At 45.0% G+C, this 14,882-nt stretch overlaps 1 protein-coding gene across 1 annotated transcript; it reads left to right on the top strand.

Moving 5' to 3' along the window:
- Window positions 1-1,519: 1,519 nt before the first annotated feature.
- On the top strand, window positions 1,520-14,187 carry LOC145360778 (uncharacterized). Its single transcript, XM_080216604.1, has 6 exons — window positions 1,520-1,585; window positions 9,171-9,485; window positions 12,093-12,188; window positions 12,526-12,631; window positions 13,507-13,618; window positions 14,010-14,187. Exons 1-5 carry the CDS (start codon window positions 1,520-1,522, stop codon window positions 13,533-13,535), a joined length of 612 nt encoding a protein of 203 aa, XP_080072730.1. The 3' UTR covers window positions 13,536-13,618; window positions 14,010-14,187.
- The last annotated feature ends 695 nt before the right edge of the window (window positions 14,188-14,882 follow it).

Genomic DNA, 14,882 nt, shown 5'->3' with positions numbered 1-14,882 from the left:
AGGATGAGGGGGGAATCTTATAGAGACATACAAGATGATGAAAGGGATGGATAGGGTAGAGGTGGAGAGGTTCTTCCCGCTCAGAAAGGACAGCTGGACTAGAGGGCACAGCCTCAAGATGGGGGCGGGGGGGTGGGGGGGGTGGCAGTTTAGAACGGAGTTGAGGAGGAACTTCTTCACTCAGAGTGGTGAATCTCTGGAATTCTCTGCCCGTTGAAGTGGTGGAGGCTGCCTCGCTAAATATATTTAAGATGCGGGTAGATAGGTTTTTGATAGGCAAGGGGATTAAGGGTTATGGGGAGAAGGTGGGAAAGTGGAACTGAGCCACTTCAGATCAGCCATGATCTTATTGAATGGCGGGGCTGGCTCGAAGGGCTAAATGGCCTATTCCTGCTCCTATTTCTTATGTTCTTATTTACTTTTGTTGCTCCCATTAAAAGCATAGCTGTGCCAATAAATCTAATCATTAATGTACAGCTGTAAGTACTATGAAATTGTGTATTCAGGAAATTGTGCTTGCATATAAACTTTGAATTCTTATTTCCAAATGTTTATTTTCACTTATGATGTAAAAGGATGCAACTTTGAAGTTGTGTAGTAATTGAACCACCTAACAGTGCAATTAAACAGGATTAATAATTATCAAGTGTTCCAAAGTACAAAGTTCAGTTAATCATTGTAAATAACTTCAAAATTATTTACCATATTGCTTAATTGCCATGTGTTAAGAGGCATTGTAGATCAGGAAGCTTTTGGGGTGGCACAGTGGTTAGCCCTGCTGCCTCACAGTGCCAGGAACCTGGCTTTGAATGCCAGCTTGGGTCATTGTCTGTGTGGAGTTTGCGTGTTCTCCCCGCATCTGCGTTCTCACGTCTCCTCTGGGTGCTGTGGTTTCCTCCATAATTCAAAGATGTGTGGGCTAGGTGAATTGGCTATGCTAACTTCTCCCTCAGGATACCCAAACAGGTGCCGGAGTGTGGCCACTAAGGGATTTTCACAGCAATATGTAACCAGTCACAATCTACTTATTACTAATAATAAACTTTAGCTTTACTTTAACTGTTCGGTTTATTCATTTGGCTGCACTTTGTTAGCGAGTGTGGTTATATTATACATAAAGTGCAAAACAAATCAGTTTGTTCCAATACTTCATAACTCACTACATTTACAATTATTATCATAGTGTTCATTACATTTGAAGCATATAGCCTACTGGATTTTCCCCCCACAGTTTCCAGCCCATTGGTGCATTATGGCTGAAGAATTTACTTTGATGGTTGCCTTCCACATTCTCCCTTGGCAGCAGCTGCCCCAAGTTTTACTATGTAGTTTTGAACCTTGGGATGTACCACTCAGCAGCGTTTAGTCGTTGGCAATTCTTTACACTGGAACGCTAACGAGTTTCTGGTATATCAAAGCAAGTCTTTCACCGCGCTCATGATCTCCCACCAGCAGTTGATGTTTATCTTGGTGTATTTCCTTGGAAACAGCCTGCAGACCAGAGAGTTTTGCATCACAGATGCTTGTGAAGAAACTTGACAAAAAGCACTACAAGTACAACTTCTTCCAGACCTGTTTTGCAAAGGTACATTCCAGAAGACGATAGACAATAGGTGTGCAGGAAGAATCTGTTGAGGAGGGTCCTTGTCACCACCAGTGCTTGAGTGATCGCTATGGAGCAGGAGTGATTTATGGGTCAGATCTGAAGCATCTATAGCAATCGGGTGTCTCACACCTGAGGACCAGGTTCTTAGCTGCAATGGAAGTTGTGGTAACCTCCAGAAACATTTTTTACCATGACTACACGTTCCTTCCATGTTTTATTGTATCCCAAGCACCTGTGGATAGTCTGAGCTGCCAGTGAAAGGGACAAAAGAATCAATCAGCCTACTTCCCAAAGAACATAACATCATTGCTGCCACAACTTACTTTCCCTCCTGAGGTCAGTTTGAACTGACGGTCTGTACATTAACACCAGATCTGAGCAGAGGATGATGATGTCATTCATGTACAAGGAAGCTTTGACATGAGTGCCTCCACTGCCTGAGATTACTGCCCCCCTCCCCCGTGCTCTCATCCTTCCTGATGGGCTCAGACAAAAGGTTCAATGCAATACATTACTGGAGGAAGAGGACATCATTGCCTGATTCCAGATTTGATCGAAAAGCTCATCCACTGATTGGGACTCTGTTACTGATGTTTAATCAGTTGGATCCAACTGTTGATTCCATTATCAAACCCTATTTTGGACAACACATTCGTCACGTATGTAAGCAATATTCTGTCAAAGGTCCTCTTCAGGCTGATGAGGCAGCATCCCACCATGTTCTCACTCAAAGCAGACAATAGCATACTGTTTGATTATTGCAGATGGGCTATACCATTTGGTCAGATTTAATGAATTATAAAACTGCACATCAAACAAAAGTCAACAAGTATGATAACTAAAATACACAAATCTCAACCTTCTCAGCAAGATCTCAAATGTAATGCTTGATGGCAAATTGCATGATTTTTCTTGATGCCCCTTTTGGCATAATAGTGGCAATCCAAATTTGGAACAGAGCACAACCAGTGTGTCCTATTTTCAAATGGTGAGTTTTGACCCTAAAAGTGACTACACTTTAAAAGTACTTTACTGGTATGAAATGTAGAAGTTCTGAAAGGAAATATATGAATGCAACTGCTGTCTTTCAGTATAATCGAGTAAGCAACTTCATTGAAAACAACCCATGGTCTTCTAGTTGTGGAATGTAATCTCTGGGAAATATGAACTTCCAGCCATTGATGCATGGGCCTCCACAGTCGAATGATATTTTAGGGTTAAGAATAACTTGGATACTTTGTTTTGGAAGAATTATGTCATGTTATTTTCCAATGCTTTTCTTGGATCATTTATTTTTATGAGGAATGCCCTTAAGCAATATGGGAAAAATGCAATGCACTGAAAATTTTATTTCAGTTTTCGGGCTACTATTGTTACTTCAAGACATGTTTTTAAGTCTACAACTCTAGTAAAGCTATCTGGTATTCTACATCTATTTATTATAATTGATGCAAATGATTAAAAAATCAATATTAAACATCTTCATTGCACAATAAGGAAAGACTTAAGGAAATCAGCAGCTTAGCCTCTATGCTTACTTTAAGCATGGGATTCCCTCTGAATACAACCAGACCAGCCTGGATAACATAAGTTACAGTAGCACAGTGGTTAGCACTGGTGCCTTTCAGCACCAGGGATTTGGGTTTGATTTCCGGCTTGGATCGCTGTCTGTGTGGAGTTTGCACGTTCTCCCCATGTCTCTGTGGATTTCCTCTGGGTGCTCCGGTTTCCTCCCACACTCCAAAGACATACTGGTTAGGTGAAATGGCCATGCTAAATTCTCCCTCCGTGTACCCAAATAGGCGCCGGAGCGTGGCGATTAGGGAATTTTCACAGTACTTTCATTGCAGTATGAATTTAAGCCTACTTGTGACTAGTAAATAAAGTTTAAACTTTGTAATTTTGGATGAATACATTCAGGGGTTTTTACTTTGTTCTTTTATCATTAGAAAAAATCCCTTCCTCTGAAAGTTTCACAGTAGTTATTTTGTTTTGTTCCAGTTGTGTTATTTGGAGATAAGTCAAAGAACACTTTCTACAGGTGCACTTCAATAATCTACCAAAATATAGCTTAATCCAGCCCATTCAAGGTGATAATCCTCACTCAAGACTGTTGGAATAAATTACCTCAGTCAAAGGCATGAAATAGTATTTTGTCTGGATAAATGCAATGACGCTTAGTCAGGAGCAATAGCAATGGGTGTGGGGCAATGGGGACAGGGCTGGTGAGTGAAGGCGGTACATACTCTTGTGACTCGGCCAATGTTGTCTACCTGATAACCTGCAGGAAAGAATGTCCTGAGGCATGGTACTTTGGGGAGACCATGCAGATGCTACGACAATGGATGAATGAACACCGCTCAACAATCAGGCAGGAGAGTTCTCTTTCTGTCAGGGAACGTTTCAGCAGTCATGGCATTCAGCCTCTGATCTTCGGGTAAGTATTCTCCAAGGCGGCTTTCACAACCACAACGTATGATAATGTAGAATCGCTGAGCAGAAACTGATTGCCATGTTCCACACATGAGGACTGCCTCATCCGGAATCTTAGGTTCATGTCACACTATCTGTAACCCCCATGACTTGCCTGGACTTGCAAAATCTCACTAATTATCCTGGCTGGAGACGGTACATCTCTTTACATAAGAACATAAGAAATAGGAGCAGGAGTAGGCCATCTAGCCCTTCAAGCCTGCCCCGCCATTCAATAAGATCATGGCTGATCTGTCGTGGCTCAGTTCCACATTCCTGCCCTCTCCCCATAACCCTTAATCCCCTCTCTTATCAAAAACCCATCAACCCATGTCTTAAAAAATATTTAGCGAGGCAGCCTCCACCACTTCAACGGGCAGAGAATTCCAGAGATTCACCACCCTTTGAGTGAAGAAGTTCTTCCTCAACTCCGTTCTAAACCGCCCCCCCTTTATCTTGAGGCTGTGCCCCCTAGTCCTACTGTCCTTTCTGAGCGGGAAGAGTCTCTCCACCTCTATCCTATCCATCCCATTCATCATCTTATACGTCTCAATGAGATTTCCCCTCATTCTTCTAAACTCTAACGAGTACAAGCCTAGTTTAGAACATAGAACATTACAGCGCAGAACAGGCCCTTCGGCCCACGATGTTGCGCCAACCAGTTTTTTAAAAAAAAACTGACCCACTAACCTAAACCAATCCCTTTTCGTCCATAAACCTATCCACAGATCTCTTAAACGCCCCCAAACTAGGTGCATTTACAACCGCAGCAGGCAGGGCATTCCAATCCCTCACCACCCTCTGGGTAAAGAACCTACCGCTGACATCCGTCCTATAACTACCCCCCCTTAATTTAAAGCCATGCCCTCTCGTGCTAACTTTCTCCATCCGAGGAAAAAGGCTATCACTATCCACCCTATCTAAACCTCTAATCATCTTATATGTTTCAATAAGATCCCCTCTTAGCCTCCTTCTTTCCAGCAAAAACAACCCCAAATCCCTCAGTCTCTCCTCATAGGACCTCCCCACCATACCAGGCAACATCCTGGTAAACCTCCTCTGCACCCTCTCCAAAGCCTCCACGTCCTTCCTGTAATGTGGGGACCAGAACTGCACACACTACTCCAAGTGCGGTCGCACCAGAGTTGTGTACAGTTGCAACATGACGCTGCTACTCCTAAATTCAATCCCCCTACCAATAAACGCCAAGACACCATATGCCTTCTTAACAACCTTATCTACTTGATTCCCAACTTTCAGGGATCTATGTACACATACACCTAGATCCCTCTGCTCCTCCACACTATTCAAAGTCCTCCCGCTAGCCCTATACTCAACACATCTGTTACTCCTACCGAAATGAATTACCTCACACTTCTCCGCATTAAACTCCATCCGCCACCTCGCGGCCCAGCTCTGCAACCTGTCTAAGTCACCCTGCAAACTATGACACCCTTCCTCACAATCTACCATACCTCCGAGTTTGGTGTCATCAGCAAACTTACTAATCCACCCAACTATACCCTCATCCAGATCATTAATAAAAATTACAAACAGCAGTGGCCCCAAAACAGATCCCTGAGGCACACCACTCGTAACCGAACTCCATGACGAATATTCACCATCAACCACCACCCTCTGTCTCCTATCTGCTAGCCAATTCCTGATCCAAGTACCTAGATTACCCCCAATCCCATACATCTGCATTTTCTGCAGAAGCCTACCATTTAGTTTATTCAGCCTCTCCTCATAGCTCAACCCCCTCAACTCCGGCATCAGCCTAGTAAACCTCCTCTGCACTCCCTCCAAGGCCAAAATATCCTTGTGTAAGTACGGCGCCCAAAACTGCACACAGTACTCCAGCTGCGGCCTCACCAATGCCCTATACAGCCGCAGCAAGACCTCCCTACTTTTATATTCAATCCCCCTCGCTATGAAGGCCAGCATCCCATTCGCCTTCCTGACCACCTGCTGCACCTGCAATCTGGGTTTTTGTGACTCATGCGCAAGGACCCCGAGGTCCCTCTGCACCGTCGCCTGCTGCAGTTTTTCTCCACATAAGTAATAATCCTTCCTACCATTATTCCTACCAAAGTGGACCACCTTGCACTTGCCAACATTAAATTCCATTTGCCAGTTCCTGGCCCATTCGCCCAGCCTATCTAGATCCTTCTGCAGACTCTCCACACCCTCCGCACAATTTGCCGTTCCACCAATCTTGGTGTCATCAGCAAATTTCGACACCATACACTCGGTTCCCTCCTCCAGATCATCTATATAAATGGTAAATAGCTGAGGCCCCAGCACCGACCCCTGGGGCACTCCACTAGTCACCAACTGCCAATCCGAATAGCACCCATTGACCCCCACTCTCTGCCTCCTATTTAACAACCAATCCTCTATCCATGCTAACACCCTACCCCCAACTCCATGTCCCCTGACCTTCTGCAATAACCTCTTGTGAGGTACCTTGTCAAACGCCTTCTGAAAATCAAGAAAGACCACATCCACCGGTTCTCCTTTATCCATCGCCCTAGACACATCCTCATAGAACTCCAGTAAATTTGTCAGACACGACTTCCCTTTAACGAAACCGTGCTGCGTCTGCTCTATCAAGCAATTCCCCTCAAGATGCCTCGCTATTTCCTCCTTGATGACGGATTCTAACATTTTACCTACAACAGACGTTAAACTAACCAGCCTATAATTCCCTGCCTTTTGCCTGGCACCCTTCTTAAACAAGTTTTCCAATCTTCCGGCACTTCCCCGGAATCCAGCGACGTTTGGAAAATAACCACCAAGTCATCCACTATCACCTCCGCCATTTCTTTCAGAACCCTCGGATGCATTCCATCCAGGCCTGGGGACTTGTCCACAATTAGCCCCCTCCAGTCTGTCGAGCACCGCCTCTCTAGTAACAGTAATGTCATTGAGAGCCTCCAGTCCTACCACCTTTCCATCTCTAATACCCGGCAAATTATTCACGTCCTCCTTCGTGAAGACCGAAACAAAAAAGTTATTCAAGACCTCAGCCATATCGCCATCCCCTACCACTAAGTCCCCCTTCTCATCCTCTAAGGGTCCAACGTTCACCCTAGCCAGCCTCTTCCTTTTTATATATTTATAAAAACTCTTGCTATCCTTTTTTATATTAAGCGCTAGCCCAGCTTCATAGTTTCTCCTACCTTATCAACTTCTTTGTCAATCTTTGTTGACATTTAAACCTCTCCCAATCCTCTTCTCGCCCACTACTCTTAGCTACTCTAAACGCCTCCGCTTTTAATTTAACACTTTCCTTCACCTCCTTCGTTATCCACGGCTTATTACCTCTCCTCCTACGGTCCTTTTTGACCATCGGAATAAATTTCTGCTGAGCACCAAGAAAGATCTCCTTAAAGATCCTCCACTGCTCCTCAGCAGACCTACCTTCCAACGCGCTCCCCCAGTCCACATTCGCCAATTCTTCTCTCATCCTACCGTACTCCCCTCTGTTCAAACAAAGGAGGCGTGTCCGGGAACCCACTTTCTCCTCCTCCATCTGCACCAGAAACTCCACCATACAATGATCACTCTCCCCAAGAGGATCCTTCACCGCAAGGTCCCTAATTCTACCCACCTCATTACACAACACCAGATCCAAGATAGCTCGCTCCCTCGTCGGCTCCAACACACACTGTTCAAGTTAACTATCCCGGCAGCATTCCAAGAACTCCTCCTCGAGCCCACCACGTCCAACATGGGTCGACCAATCAATATGCAGATTGAAATCCCCCATAATTACAGCCGTCCCATTCCTGCACGCCGCACTTATTTGCGCGTTAACAGCCCGCCCCACCTCCAGATCATTATTCGGGGGCCTATAGACGACACCCACCAGCATCTTCCTCCCTTTGCTGTTCCTAATCTCTACCCACAGCGATTCCACTTTCTGCTCCTTGGCTCCAGTATCATCCCTTGCTACCACCCTGATGCTATCCTTAATCAGCAGAGCTATGCCCCCCCCCTCTTTCCTCCTGCCTATCCTTCCTAAACACTTGACACCCCTGGACATTCAGCTCCCAGTCCCTGTCACCTTGCAGCCACGTCTCTGTAATGGCCACCAGATCATATCCATTTGTGCTGATCTGCGCCACCAGCTCATCCACTTTATTCCGAATGCTTCGTGCATTCAGATAAAGCGCTTTCATCCCAGCCTTCACCTGGACCCTATTTGCTGGAACGCCACCAACCATACTCACACCCCCTACTCCCTTTATTATTGGGACATCCTTGGCCTCTACCCTTACCTGTACCCTCTCCTTAACTTTAGGCCTCGTAATGTCACCTACCCTCACACCCACCCCCCCCCCCCCCCCCAATTAGTTTAAAGCCCTGTCTACAGTCCTCTTTACACGATTCGCCAGGACTCTGGTCCCAGCACGGTTCAGACCAACCCCATCCTGCCCGAACAGGTCCCACCTACCCCAATACTGATGCCAATGCCCCATAAATTCAAACCCATTCCTCCCACACCAATCCCCGAGCCACCCATTCACTTCCTTAATCCTATCAACCCTACGCCCATCTGCACTCGGTTCAGGCAGTAGCCCAGAGATAACCACCTTGTCGGTTCTACTTTTTAATTCCAATCCCAGCTTTTCATACTCCCTCCCCAGATCCTTACTTCGCATTTTGCCTACGTCGTTGGCACCCACATGTACCACATTGACCGGATTCTCACCCTCCCACTCCAGGTTCCTCTGCAGCCCAGATGCGACATCCCGGACCCGAGCACCAGGCAGACAACACACCCTTCTGTGCACTTTGTCATTGTGACAAAGGACAGTGTCAATACCCTTCACCCCACTATCCCCAATTACTACTACGTTCCTTTTCACCTTCTCTTTGCCTATGTCCTGCTGCATCACTGTACCGTGTGCAGTTTGCTCACCAACCTCACCTCCCTCGTCCTCGTCCACTAACCTGTGCTTAACCCTCTCTTCACTCACATTGTTTGTACCTTTAAGACTTGATTACCTGTGAAGACTCACGTTCCAACCATTATCTTGTAAATTTATGTTTGTGTCTATATATGCCCTCTCTATGAACACAGCTCCTCACTCACCTGAAGAAGGAACAGCGCTCCGAAAGCTTGTGCTGCCAAATAAACCTGTTGGACTCTAACCTGGTGTTGCCAGACCCCTTAGAATGGAGGCGAAGTGGGCGGGGCTCCGAGTGTCACTCAGCCGCTCAGCCCCGCCCTCACCGCCCAGCCCTTTATAAGGGGCGGAGAGCCGCCGCCTGTCCTCTTCTCCACCGCGGCGGCAGCGGCCTGCCTGGGATCGGAGTCCATCGGGCACCGGGAGTGAGGCGGGCGCCTCCGGACTCGGCTTCTCAGGGCCTCAGCCGCTCTGCCCAGCAGCCCGGGGTAAGTATCCGAAGGGGAAGTGGAGCGAGGCGGCAGCCCTGGCAGTTTAAGGCGGGGACCGGGGCTCCATGAGGCCGGGCTGCCGAGTGGGGCTGGAGCCGAGACCCGGGATCCGAGAGGTGGGGCCGGGGCTGCAAATCGGTTTGACTCGCAGGAACGGAGGCCCATCGCTTGGTCGGGGAGCCGCGGCCTTTCCCCTCTCTCCCCGGGCCCGGTTGAGCCGCGGCTTCTCCCCTGTCCCCGGGCCCGGTTGAGCCGCGGCTTCTCCCCTCTTTGCCGCCGCCGCTTCCTTCCCGGGCCCCGAGGTGTGTCACCACGTGGTGCCGCCGGGCGCCCCCTGCAGGGAGCGGGCGGATTGTCCTCCCGCCAGCCTGGACAGTGTGAGCAGCAGCAGCAGGGTAGTTGTGTTACATCCTTTTGGCTGGAGCCCTGACTCATTCTGCCCACAGCTCCCTCCCAGCCCCACTGCAATGTGTGGTTAACTATAAACTATAGCCTCTAGCAAGTCACTAGGTTGTTTGGGAACACAGTGTAATAAATGAATAGGACACATCCATTATCAGGTAGGACAAAGACATAATCAGTACAGTCAAACCAGCAGAGTCGGTAGTCAGTGTCTTGTTCTCTGCCTCCATCATCCATTGGTGTGTCCAGTCCCACGTGCCCCGCAGAGATGCTGCTGAAATGATTATACATTGGTCCTGATAATCAACAAAGTTGGTTCTGGATCTTGATTCCATTCAAAACATGGGCAAGGGAGACTTATTATTTCTTATTGCAATCCTTCAGCTGATGAATCCACATCAGACTAAATGTTCTTTCCTTTATGGTGTTTATCTGTATTTATAATATGGGGGATGTCCAAAGACCATAATGCTGACCTTCAGCACTTTGGTGGGCTCACACAGCCACTCAAGTTGTGAAACATTTAGAAGTGTGTAAGTACACTTTATTTATGCAGTTGAACTTTTTATTATGTCATAACTGCTCCAATTGTCATTGGAAACAAACCACTGATTTGGTGATGAGACCTATAGTAGGTTGTTGAATGTCTGTCTATTGGAGATGCTTGGTGGAACACATGTGACATCTTTGTCAGATACTTGTATTCAATATGTAATCGTCTTGTGCTCAAGTCAGAGGTTTACAGCATGGAAGCAGGCCCTTCGGCCCAACTTGTCAATGCTGTCCTTTTTTTAACTCCTAAGTTAATCCCAGTTGCCTGTGTTTGGTCCATGTCCCTCTATTCCCATCTTTAAGAACATAAGAAATAGGAGTAGGCCATCTGGCCCTTTGAGCCTGCCCCACCATTCAATAAGATCATGGCTGATCTGTTGTGGCTCAGTTCCACATTCCCACCCTCTCCCCATAACCCTTAATCCCCTCTCATCAAAAACCCATCAACCTGCGTCTTAAAAATATTTAGCGAGGTAGCCTCCACCACTTCAACGGGCAGAGAATTCCAGAGATTCACCACCCTTTGAGTGAAGAAATTCTTCCTCAACTCCGTTCTAAACCCCCCCCCCCTTCTCTTGAGGCTGTGCCCCCTAGTCCTACTGTCCTTTCTGAGCGGGAAGAGTCTCTCCACCTCTATCCTATCCATCCCATTCATCATCTTGTACGTCTCAATGAGATCTCCCCTCATTCTTCAAAGTACAAGCCTAGTTTATTCAGCCTCTCCTCATAGCTCAACCCCCTCAACTCCAGCATCAGCCTAGTAAACCTCCTCTGCACTCCCTCCAAGGCCAATATATCCTTGCGTAAGTACGGCGCCCAAAACTGCACACAGTACTCCAGCTGCGGCCTCACCAATGCCCTATATAGCCACAGCAAGACCTCCCTACTTTTATATTCAATCCCCCTTGCTTAACCATGTAACTGTGTAATTGCTTTTCAAAAGGCAAAATTGTACCTGCCTCTGCTACCACCTCTGGCAGCTTGTTCCAGACACCTACCACCCTCTGAAACAGTTGCTTCATAGGACTGTTTGGTATCTCTCTCTCTTATTGTAAACCTGTGCTCTCTAGTTTTAGACTCTTCAACTTTTGGGAAAAGGTTTTGACTATCGAGCTGATCTATGTCCCTCATTATTTTATAGACTTCTATAAGATCACCTCTAACCTGCCTCCTCTCTAGAGAAAGAAATCCCAGTCTATCCAGCCTCTCCTTATAACTCAAACCGTCAAGTCCCAGTAACATCCTAGTAAATCTTTCTGCACTCTTTCTAATTTAATATCATTCCTGTAATAGGGTGACCAGAATTGCACAGAGTATTCCAAGTGTGGCCTTACCAGTGTCTTGTACAACTTCAGCAGGATGTCCCAACTCCTCTGTTCAGTGTTCTGACTGATGAAACCAAGAATGCTGAATGCAGTCTTCAGCACTCTGAAAGTGGAGTCACACAAGGTGCTATGAACCTGTACCCCTAGATCTCTGTTCTGTAACTCTCCCTAATGCCCTACCATTAATTAAGTCCTGCCCTGGTTTGCACCAAAATGCATCACCTCACATTTATCTGTCTGCCCAATTGATCAATAATAAATAGAATGCTCTTTTTTATATGACTAGAGACAAAATTTTCTAAACTGTCATTTCTTCATTTTGTAGGAGGATGGGCCTGCTATGTGGTTATCTGTTGTCTGGTTCTGCCCAAACAACAATAACCCAGTCATTGTTTCCTGTGGCTGGCACAAGCTGATGAAGGTAAAAGGAGAATGCTTCTGTTCATTTGATGCATCAATGTGGATTAAAGAGTATTTCAGGATTAATTGTTAACTTTTTTTTCATGACTGTTGTATAATCACCCAGCTAATCTTTTAAATATCTGGTGATTTGCCCCCTTTTGGTCTTTGTAGAAGAATTGATCAAATCTGCGTGTCCGATGATGAGAACCTTTTCACTGCTGTTCACATCATGATTTTCTGTGATTATATTGTAAAGCTGAGGACATGTAGTCAGATAGAATACACACCTCGTAGTATTTTCCTTCAGTGAGTCGGCTGATTTTTGTGTTAATTTTTTTCTCTCTACTAATCACTAGGTTTGGAACTTTGCAAACTGCAAAGCCCAACCACATTGGTCTGGCTGGGTACCTGAATTATGTGGCAGTACCTTCAGTTGGTGTTCCCTGCACCTCAGGCAGAAAGGTATGTACTTACTGTGAACTGTCTTTGATTCTTGGCTAGTAAGATCATAAAACCATTATGCTTAAAGTTAAAAGTATTTTGAAAGCTAAAGGATTGATGTCACAGAAATGATTGGCATTTGTACTAACCGGTGTTGTGGCTTATTTACTGCCTGTTTTGGAATGGTGAGGAAAATTGCATCAACGTGCTTTTGTTTTAATGTGTATAGTAATGCAAAATGCTATTTATTCTAAATATAGCTGTACTTTGTGGTTTCCAGTTAATGCTGTTGTGCGAAGAACAAAATAAAGTAGTGACCTTTACAATATTTGAAGCAGCTCAGCAATAGGTACAGACATTAGTGTCCCAAACCTTTTTGAAGCGAACATTCAGTTTGAACAGATACATGCATAGCCTTTTCCAGCTGCCATTATTTTTGTGGCTTGCTTACCATTTATTTTGTAGGGTAGTCATACTCTTCTGTGGGATCTGAATGAAGGGCAATGTTTGTACACTATGGATGGTGAGGCTGTCTTAAACACTTTGCTTCAACCATTATGAATACTGGTGTTGTCCTTGCTACTGATCCCTGCATCTGGATTTGGGTAGGTCACCATAGATTTTTTTGGGTTGGATGAGTTATGATACAAATTGATTGTTTTGGAGGAAATTGTGCAGTGTTAGCAGTGATGAGTCTTGCCTTTCTGAGATTATATCTGTAGAAACTTCAGAGGCTGTTCCTGAGCTAATGCTGCATTCTTGATGGGCACTTTTCTACACTGAGGTGGCTTGGCTAAAAAAGTAATGACAATTTCAGTTTTCTACATGTTCAGATGTAGTTTTTTTTTAAACTTCATGTAGTTCATGTTTTTAAACTTGTTCATTCTTCCTCAAAGGGACTTTAAGAGGGCAAGGCCATGGTTGAACAACTGTCAAGACACTGCCAGCACCAAAAGTGAGGCTGTAGTGCCACAGTGCCTCGCACTAGTGTATTCTACCACTGTTCAGGTAATTGCGTTTGTTTCATGGTGGAGAGTGAGCTCAGTTGGTTGTTTGTTTGTGATTTGAGATGTTCATGACTGTCCCATTGATTACATTCTGTCACTAACTACCCAGCTGACCCTATAAGGGGTAGGATTAAAACCTATTGAATGAGGGTACAGTCCAGAATGTGTGGGCTATAAAGTTGGTATTATAACCATTGCAGCTTTGAACTTTTTTTAGTGCTAATTAACATTTTTGTCTTAATTTTTAAAAAAACAGACCAAATAGTATATGCAAGTGAATATTTAAAGATTGTACATATTACAAGTTTGTGGAATAGATTGCCAATTAATATATTGATAAAACTTGATATTTGTTCTTTTCACAATTTATGGATTTGTTTTCATCTCCATAGATGCTGTTTGCAATTTAAACTGATCATCTGATCCACGTTCGGCAAGTAACTATTGGGACTAAATGAAGATGTTTTGTTTCTCTTGGGAGAACTGCTGCAGCAGTCTTGCAACATGCTATTCAAAAGAGAATAAAAGTGAAAAATAAAAAATTGATCAAGCAAGCTAGTGCAACTTTAATTGCTTGTGTTTTTTTTAATGAACTCTTCACTAGAGATTTCAACCCTAAGTTTCTATTCTGAAGTTGTCACTGATTTGTCCCAATGGACAAACATCAGTAAGGGTGGTAAATTTTGCAGCCATCCCAAAACAATGCAAATGATTTTCCAGCTGTTTACTGCAGCTGTGTTCTAACAGACATTCACTCAATCTAATGATTTCAGAACAGACAAATGTTGGTTGTTGGCCTGCTGATGGGTGGTAAAGGCAGATTAAAGTATTGATTCAAATCTTAGCAAAAGCATATTGTTCTGGCTTTATAGCAGTGCAGCTTTAACACATGCAGTAATCATAGAAACCCCATGGTACAGAAAGATGCCATTCAGCCTATTGAGTCTGCACTGACCACAATTCCCCCCCACATCCTTACATATTTAACCCACTAATCCATGCAACTCAGGACACTTTAACAAAGAACAACATAGCACAGGAAATTGGCCCTATAAGCCCATGCTGCCCATTTTAACACTCAGTGCCTCATTCCAATCCTTCTACCTCTGACTTTTGCCTATATCTCTTGGACTCCACAATAAAGGGGTGCAAATTTAGAGAATTATATGTGTGCCAGATTAAGGGAGGTCTAATTTAGGGACAATTTATTAACACCAATCAGCCTAAAAGCATGTTTTTGGGGTGTGGGAGGAAACTGGAGCACC

Source organism: Carcharhinus amblyrhynchos, chromosome 1, assembly GCF_965287045.1.
Source record: "Carcharhinus amblyrhynchos chromosome 1, sCarAmb.v2.hapA, whole genome shotgun sequence".
NCBI lineage: Eukaryota > Metazoa > Chordata > Chondrichthyes > Carcharhiniformes > Carcharhinidae > Carcharhinus > Carcharhinus amblyrhynchos.
The sequence above is the reverse complement of the archived record's forward strand: the minus strand, read 5'-3'. Positions and strand labels throughout refer to the sequence as shown.